Here is a 9,492-nt window from a genome sequence, read left to right on the forward strand (position 1 = left end):
TCACAACCCCTAGTGAGCAGTACACAACCCTGTGCGCTTAAAAGAACCCACTCATCCGACGGTAGGTGACCAGATGGTGGACACACGAAAACGTACAGGCAGCTAGTTGCGGGTATAGGAACGTGCACTATCATTGGACAAAGTGCTGTGACTATGTGTCCCAGTTCATCCAGCTACAAATGGGTACCTTGTGAGGATGAGGATGTGTGATAACTCGCTGCACCTAACAGGCTGCAGGAGTTGAATACTCCCCAGGGAGTTGAGTTGGTTAAAAGAATGTCAGAAAAAAGACATCCGTTGATAAAGGAAACACTCAAGCACCTTGAGCATGTGCTAGTTGTGTGGATATGTGCAGTATATAAATATCCTATCATCATCATCACAGTTATATCCTTGTACCATTAATTGATTATGCCCTGTGAACGGACTAGACGGGTTAATGCACAAATACTAAACTACTTCTAGACTCGCCGAAGAAGGAAACTGTCACAGAGTGACTTTTTGACCCTCTTTTTTTTCAGAACATATTATCTTCTATTATCACATATTACAGAACTCTCACTAATGGTGAACTATTGTCATTGGGAAAATCGGGTGTTCATTAATTTCTTTTGAGTGGTATGGTAGGATTGCTGAGGCCGGGTAACGTTTCCCGCTACAGTCAGCCATTTAAAAGTATATCAGTCCAAAACATTCACTTTTAAATCTGAACGTTATTGTTTTGACACGCTGGTTATTTCGAAAATATCCATGTATGCAACTAAATTTTGTACATGCCAGAACATCATTGCATATGAATATCACGAACGAAAACAAGTATAAGATTTGAAACTGAAGTTAAAATTCTAAAACACAAGTCAACTATGTAACGTCATATATGTAACTAGTCCATGGTAATAGTTATTTGACAGCTTCTTCCTCTGCTACTTCGCATCATATGACCTGGCTAACCACTGCTTTACAGGACCATGCAGTGTCTGTATGACATCAGGGTCTTTGCATCATATGACCTGGCTAACCACTGCTTTACAGGACCATGCAGTGTCTGTATGACACCAGGGTCTTTGCATCATATGACCTGGCTAACCACTGCTTTACAGGACCATGCAGTGTCTGTGTGACATCAGGGTCTTTGCATCATATGACCTGGTTAACCACTGCTTTACAGGACCATGCAGTGTCTGTATGACACCAGGGTCTTTGCATCATATGACCTGGCTAACCACTGCTTTACAGGACCATGCAGTGTCTGTATGACATCAGGCATCACATGACCTGGCTAACCACTGCTTTACAGGACCATGCAGTGTCTGTATGACATCAGGGTCTTTGCATCATATGACCTGGCTAACCACTGCTTTACAGGACCATGCAGTGTCTGTATGACATCAGGCATCATATGACCTGGCCAACCACTCATTTACAGGACCATGCAGTGTCTGTATGACATCAGGGTCTTTGCATCATATGACCTGGCTAACCACTGCTTTACAGGACCATGCAGTGTCTGTATGACATCAGGGTCTTTGCACCATATGACCTGGTTAACCACTGCTTTACAGGACCATGCAGTGTCTGTATGACATCAGGGTCTTTGCATCATATGACCTGGCTAACCACTGCTTTACAGGACCATGCAGTGTCTGTATGACATCAGGCATCATATGACTTGGCCAACCACTCATTTACAGGACCATGCAGTGTCTGTATGACATCAGGGTCTTTGCATCATATGACCTGGCTAACCACTGCTTTACAGGACCATACAGTGTCTGTGTGACATCAGGGTCTTTGCACCATATGACCTGGCTAACCACTGCTTTACAGGACCATGCAGTGTCTGTATGACATCAGTGTCTTTGCACCATATGACCTGGCTAACCACTGCTTTACAGGACCATGCAGTGTCTGTATGACACCAGGGTCTTTGTATCACATGACCTGGCTAACCACTGCTTTACAGGACCATGCAGTGTCTGTGTGACATCAGGGTCTTTGCACCATATGACCTGGCTAACCACTGCTTTACAGGACCATGCAGTGTCTGTATGACATCAGGCATCATATGACCTGGCTAACCACTGCTTTACAGGACCATGTAGCGTCTGTATGACATCAGGCATCACATGACCTGGCTAACCACTGCTTTACAGGACCATGCAGTGTCTGTATGACATCAGGGTCTTTGCATCATATGACCTGGCTAACCACTGCTTTACAGGACCATGCAGTGTCTGTATGACACCAGGGTCTTTGTATCACATGACCTGGCTAACCACTGCTTTACAGGACCATGCAGTGTCTGTATGACATCAGGGTCTTTGCATCATATGACCTGGCTAACCACTGCTTTACAGGACCATGCAGTGTCTGTATGACATCAGGGTCTTTGCATCATATGACCTGGCTAACCACTGCTTTACAGGACCATGCAGTGTCTGTATGACATCAGGGTGTTCGCATCATATGACCTGGCTAACCACTGCTTTACAGGACCATGCAGTGTCTGTATGACATCAGGGTCTTTGCATCATATGACCTGGCTAACCACAGCTTTACAGGACCATGTAGTGTCTGTATGACATCAGGGTCTTTGCATCAGGTCTCTCTCTGTTTGGTGTTTAATTTTGTGTACAATCTTAGTGAATAAGTGCATGTACATTACTAGAAAGGAAATATAAGAATTTTGTCTATATTGCACGCATAACATATCCACCAATGTAACATGTACTTGGGGGGTAATTGAAAACAATTGAAGTTAACTTCACGTGGAAACTGGTATATTTAGTACCAAGGTATGGCAACAGGACACGTGTTTGGTGACATGCTGTCGAAAACACAGTCCAGTCAATCCGCCGCGATCACGGATAATACGGATGAAACTCCCTGTTGCTTTCACGCGCATACTGGCGAGTCATTCTGGTCTGTTCAGAGATATACCGTCAAACCAGCGCTCTTCTTCAGATATACAGCCGTATCCAACTGGTGTGTTCAGAGATATACCGTCAAACCAGCGCTCTTCTTCAGATATACAGCCGTATCCAACTGGTGTGTTCACAGATATACCGTCAAACCAGCACTCTTCTTCAGATATATAGCCGTATCCAACTGGTGTGTTCACAGATATACCGTCAAACCAGCGCTCTTCTACAGATATACAGCCGTATCCAACTGGTGTGTTCACAGATATACCGTCAAAACATGTTCAAAACTTTCGAGGTACATTCGAAGTGGAACAAGCATTGTCACTAAGTGGTCCTTCACACTTATTTCGAATTGACAGGAATCAAGGAGAATCAGCCAGAAAAAAATATTTCCAAAATTCGAACCGCATTCGGGAGAGAATGTCTAAATAAACATTTTTTTCAAGATTTGTAAGAATGTTGTTGGAATACTTAGAACGCACTTCGAACCCGCCTCGAAGTATTCTTACTCATTCCAAATGTACTAGATCACGAATGCAGTTCGAATGAATCGGAATACAGTAGGAATAACTAGAACGCCGTTAGAATACACTAAGAATACTTAAAATGAATTTCGACTGCAGTACGAGTCCGGTTCGATTGCTGCGTGAATAGCACTCGAATTTCAGTTGGAACGTACCTCGAATGCTGCACGGAATGCATTCAGAACCTTCTTGGAATGGCCCCCGAATGTGGGTTGAATGTTAAAGAATTAAAACAGAATGCAGCTCGAATATTTCAAATGTCCTTCAAATGCACTTAGAATGTAACACGAATGGCCGGTATGCATCAAGAAAGCTGCCGGAATTTTCCACGATGGGGTATAAAAGCCGGTTGAATCTGGACTATTCATCAGTCACTGCCCAACTCCCATAGAGTATGGACCACCTGGACCATGTTGCGGTGCTCCCGATTGCCGTCCTCAAGCAATCCCACATTGAAAGAGATGTTGAGAAAACAGGAGAAGACCCAGGAGATTCCAGACCAGACCATGACTGACAGAGGAAAGGAGGAGGCTGTTTGACATTACACAAGACTGATGGAAGAGCTCAGAGTTGGGGACACGCAGTCATTCTTCAACTACCTGCCATGTTTGATGAGTTGGTGCAGAAAGTGGGACCAAGAATACAGAAGCAGAATACATATATGAGAAAGGTGCTACCTCCAGGCTTGAAGCTAGCCATCACATTGAGGTTCCTGGCTTTAGGTGATACCACAGCATCATGTACAGCTTCCGTGTGGCAAGGAACACAATCAACCAGATCATCCCAGAAGTATGTAAGGTCATTGTGGAGGAATACAAGGATGAGGTTATCATCTGCCCTACCACTCCAGAAGAATGGACACCCATAGAAGAGGTATTCAGAAACAGGTGGAATATACCTCATGCCGCAGGAGCTTTAGATGACAAACATGTGACCATTAGGAACCCTGCCAAGGGCAGCTCATTGTACCACAACTACAAGGGCTTCTTTTCTGAGGTCCAAATGGCCCTTGTTGGCGGACGTTGGTGCTTACGGAAGCATGTCTGATGCTCAGATCTCCAACAAGTGCGAGCTCAAGGATTGTCTTGAAGACGGGAGCATAGGATTTCCTAATCCGTTCGCCTTACCACAAGATGACTAGCGTATGCCATGCTTTATTCTGGGAGATTATGCCTTTGGCTTAAGAGCCTTCTTGATGAAACCGTATGGGAGACGAGAGAATCAACAACTACAGGATCAGTCGGGGCCCACGGGTAGTGGAAAATGCATTTGGAATCATGGCCCACAGTTGGCAAATCCTCCGCGCCACCACGCTGTCAAGGCCTTCCGTTGTGAAGGACATCATTGAATGCTGTCTGCCTGCACAACTTGATGAGGACTCGTTATCCTAATCTCCACAATGGTATGGTGGATGAACAGCACAACGTGGTGCCAGGAGGCCGGAGACAACTTACGCAGCTTGAAGGTGTGAATGATGTCTGAAGTTTCAGTGACGTTTTTAAGGGATTCGGCGGTGTTCTGATGACTCCAGGGATCATTTGAAGAGCATTCGAGACGTTCTGACTGTATTCAAGGTGCATTCGATGTACATTCGAGCTGTATTCCAAGTGCAATCGAGATATTCCGATACGTTTGAGGAGTATTCCACCTAAATTCCACCAGCAATCGAAGTACATTCGAGGCGCATTCGGGACATTCTTGCAGGATTTGAAGTGGCTTGCTTTTTCGATTCTCCCTCGAATACGTTCAGAATATTTAGAATGCAGTTAGAATGGAGTAAGAATACTTAGAATGCAGTTAGGACGCACTTCAAATGCTGTTCGATATTTTTCCACTTCGAATGTACCTCGAAAGTTTTGAACATGTTCAAAACATTCCGGCATGTTACAAGAATTGACACGAATAGTTGGAGTGCATTCGGAATGGAGTAAGACGTTTTAGAATGCAGTTCGAATTTCCAGGAATCTCCAGGAATTTTCATTCCGACGGCATTCCGCCTCAAGTGTGAAGGGGGTATTACGTGACAGAATCCCCCGCCGCAAATTATCAAATCAAACTTAAAAAGTAATGAAAGTGAAGGTCGTTAAGATGAAGTTAAATGTCAACCTCGCACAAATATTTTCAAGACTCACTTTGACCTTGACATGAAAGTCTTAGTGTATGAAATATGCAAAAATAGTAATAACGAAATTGCTTATTGAAAAACATTCAAGGTAAGTCTTGAAAGTCTATGAAGAAAATCCAGTGAACTGTTCTTGAGATATCTCGCTGACAATCTTTACATGCAGTTTAACATGCTGAAATCTTCAAAGTGTCGCCGTGACCTTGAAAATTAAGTGAAGGTCACCAAAATCGACTTGGCCCTGCGCCTTTATTAGATAAAGCTTAGTGTTGAATATGAAGAAAATCCAGTGAACGGTTCTTGAGATATCTCGCTGACAAGGATAAATTGTTAAAGTCCCCTTGTGACCTTGAAATGAAGGTCAAGGTCACCAAACCTAAATGGGACCTTTCTTTTACTGTGATGAACCTTCGCGCTAAACGTGCAGCGGGGGATAAAAATATCGAACGGAATTTGAAGTGCATTCTAACTGCATTCTTACTGCATTCTAAGGTATGATTACTGCATTCTATGTATTCTGAACATATTCGAGGGAGAATGGAAAAGGCAAGCTACTTCAAAATCTGTCAGAATGTAACGAATGCGCACCGAATGTATCTCGATTGCTGCTGGAATTCAGGTGGAATATTCTTCAAATGTATCGAAATATTTCGATTCTAGTTGGAATACAGCTCGAATGTACCTCGAATACAGTCAGAACGTCCCGAATGCTCTTCAAATGAGCCCTGACGTGATCAGAACACCGCCGAATCGCATAAAAATGTTGCCGTCCATCACTGAAACGTCCAGATAGCATTTGGGAGTTGCCAGTAAAATATTGTTTATTTTGACATTCTCTCCCGAATGCGGTTCAAATTTTGGAAATATTTTTCTTCTTGCTGATTCCTTCTCCTTGGTTCCTGTCAATTCGAAATAAGTATGAAGGAGCCTTAAGAAAATATGGGGCCTCCTTACCTGGCAACTGCCCAAAGATGGCAATGCTGTTATCACAGGGGCTTGTAACACAAACACATGGCATCAAGGTGTATTCCCTCACTGACGGGGTCTTCACACTATATAAAAGGTGACAGTATACACCTTGAAGCCAGTTATTTGTGTTACAAGGCCCTGTGACCGTAATGACATTGTGGACTATTGCAAGAGATGTTGGATTTCACCAATCGACTGCCAGCCGATTGGCCAGAAAACTAAAGACGATAAGGATCGTCAGCGTTCGGGGGAAGGATACAGCCCTTCTCACAATCACGACACTTAATTCATTCATGTCAAGTGCCGTGTAAAACACAGAGTGGCTTCCACATTGTCGTTTGTCGTTAGTCCGCCTAAATCACCTACAATCGGCCAGGTAATAGAGTCAGACGACTTATCAGACGTCCGTTGTTAATGCCAGAGCACCAAGTCATGGGGAAATGTCCACTGGTCGGACCAAAGTCGATTTCTTTAGTTCATAGTTGATGAAACACTGCACATAGACAACGGAATATCTTGGAGAAAGTACCGTTTAGTGGGGTATACTTGATCTTATGGGGAGATCACTGACAACCTAGACAGGGCTGTTGTACCAAATTTCAATGACCATCCTCTGAACACAAGGCCAGTCTTCATGCCAGGCCACGTCGTGCACATGCCATTGGTGATTTCTTACGTCACGAGGAGGTAGCAAATGAACCGATGACATGTGTGAACAGAGTCAGCGAGCCTGACCACCCGATCCCGTTAGTCGCCTCTTACGACAAGCATAGTCGCCTTTTGTGGCAAGCATAGGTTGCTGAAGACCTATTCTACCCCAGATCTTCTAAACGATAGGGGGGTGTTTCAGCAAAGAAGTTAATGTTTTGCATTCTATTAATAACTACATGTATCCATGTGCAAGATTTTAAACTCTTGTTCCAAAGTCATTTTCATTTTTATAAAAGAATTGACTCATGTTGTTGAATCTTCTTGGTTGCATGCTATACTTTAACCTCACTTACTCCAAATGTGTCTCTTATTCATTCCTGACATTTTCCTATTCTCTGTATCATTTATAGACATGAAAGACGGATGGATAGACAGACAACGTGCATGCGTGTGTATGTGTAGGTGCAGCTGCTTGTACTAGTCCAGACTGAAGCTGGTTTTATAGTGCTAGCCCACTGAGATACCAAGCTGCAGTGAAGCATGGATACCCCACTCAGACACATTATATTGACTCCGAGCCGACCAGTCCTTGTTGTACCCATTAATGCCGAGCGCCAGGCAGGGACCAACAAGTACCATATTTTAACGCCTTTTGGTATGACACGGTCGGGGATCGAACCCGGGACCTTCCGCTCTCCGGGTGGACGCTCTAACCACTACACCAAGGAGGCAAGTTCAGTTGACACAAAACACAAACAAAAATTTGTTATGTAAATTTATACAGACAAGTTCTTCAGAAAAAATGCAAGAACTGTGCTGACAAAACATAACTTTAGATTCATCCAACCATGGTACGCTTTCGGCCTCTCATTCGAACTTCTTCCAACTTTTTCATGACTTCAACAGCCTCCTTTGTATTTGTCTGTGAATAGTATTTTAAGACAGTGTCAAACAAGTCTTCAGTGCCTGGATGTGTGCTCAGTAAGGCTCTCTCTAGCACGTACAGATCAACACCTTTATCTTCAGAAACATTTTCAAAATGACTGAGACCAAAGTCAATAAGTATGACACGTCTATCTTCAAGCATGCCCTTCAACAGCATGTTTGATGTTGTCAGGTCTCCATGGACAATGTTATTGCTGTGCATTTTCCCAAGTAGTTTGCCTATCTCAGCAGCTAATGGTTGCAGTCTCTCCACAGCATCATCAGGGTACTGTTGCTGGGTGTCTGCAATGTGTTTCCGGACGGTCATGGAATCCTCTATCAGCTCCATGTAGATGCTGTTAGCCTCCTGGTCCACCATGTACACGGTCGGTGTGGGGATGCCTGGACACAAACAAGTAATCAGAGTAACCAGACAGTGAAAACACAGAGGAATGACAAAAGTTTGGACAGATATATTTTCAAATGACAAGTGAACTTGACTGAATGGGAGTAAATACCAGTCCGAAATATTTTAGTCATGTAAATAGAATGTATGATCAAAATCTAACGCACACATATGCTGCAGCAGGACACTCTAGACACTATATCAACATCCATGTTATGTTCTAGCTTATCAGAGCTGATATGATGATGGTTTTACATTTGTATTCTGTAGCTGACGCTATGACGGAGCTTGTTTAGGATGGTGAAATAGCCACTATAGACACTGAAACGTTTGAAGGGGAGAATCGCATAGCTGAATGTCCTATACTAAATTTCTACGATTATTAGTCACTAGCAACGATTTACAGCTATCGATATATAGAGCTAAAATGTGACATTTAACATAACAATTCAATGTGGAAACCACTAAGACGGAACCCACCATGTGTTCTACATCGCAACATTGCCCGAACTTCGCCTTTAATTCTCTGAGAAGTCAGAGATTTATCTAGAGTTGGGTGTCGGTAAGACTTCGAAAATCGCTCCTTAACCATACAAGGTTGTCCATAAAACGAGCTGCTATAGAGCCTAGCTTCAGCTCCTTGTTGGACAAGTTGTCTTTCCATTTTGATAAATACCTAAGCTATTAAACATTGAATGATTGGAAGCTCTCATCAACATTCACATGCAACTTCCTGTAAGAAATCTAAACAAGGGAGAGGTTATTTATGCAGAACATATTTTTCTACAAAATATGTCTGTTGCGGATAGATCTATTTGCAACTGATTTGTTAGGTTAACGTTAACAGTAAAAATATTTCCTATCGTTATATTTGTGAAATAGCTTCATTCTAATACTCAAAATATAGCCAAGAGTGGCACAACCAAGACTCCCTACATCTACTTGTATTTCCAATACCAGAGAATCATTAAA

At 43.1% G+C, this 9,492-nt stretch overlaps 1 protein-coding gene across 1 annotated transcript; it reads right to left on the reverse strand.

Annotated features, from left to right (window-relative positions):
• Positions 1–7,952: 7,952 nt before the first annotated feature.
• LOC124262249 (EKC/KEOPS complex subunit TP53RK-like) lies at positions 7,953–9,438 on the reverse strand. The gene is made up of 2 exons (XM_046696734.1): positions 9,001–9,438; positions 7,953–8,516 (listed from the first exon to the last, which is right to left on the reverse strand). The coding sequence occupies exons 1-2, from the start codon at positions 9,182–9,184 to the stop codon at positions 8,029–8,031; spliced, it is 672 nt and encodes a 223-aa protein (XP_046552690.1). The 5' UTR covers positions 9,185–9,438; the 3' UTR covers positions 7,953–8,028.
• Positions 9,439–9,492: the final 54 nt, after the last annotated feature.

The sequence above is a fragment of the Haliotis rubra genome, unplaced genomic scaffold (assembly GCF_003918875.1).
Source record: "Haliotis rubra isolate DU_JTF1 unplaced genomic scaffold, ASM391887v1 Scf12, whole genome shotgun sequence".
Classification (NCBI taxonomy): Eukaryota; Metazoa; Mollusca; class Gastropoda; order Lepetellida; family Haliotidae; genus Haliotis; species Haliotis rubra.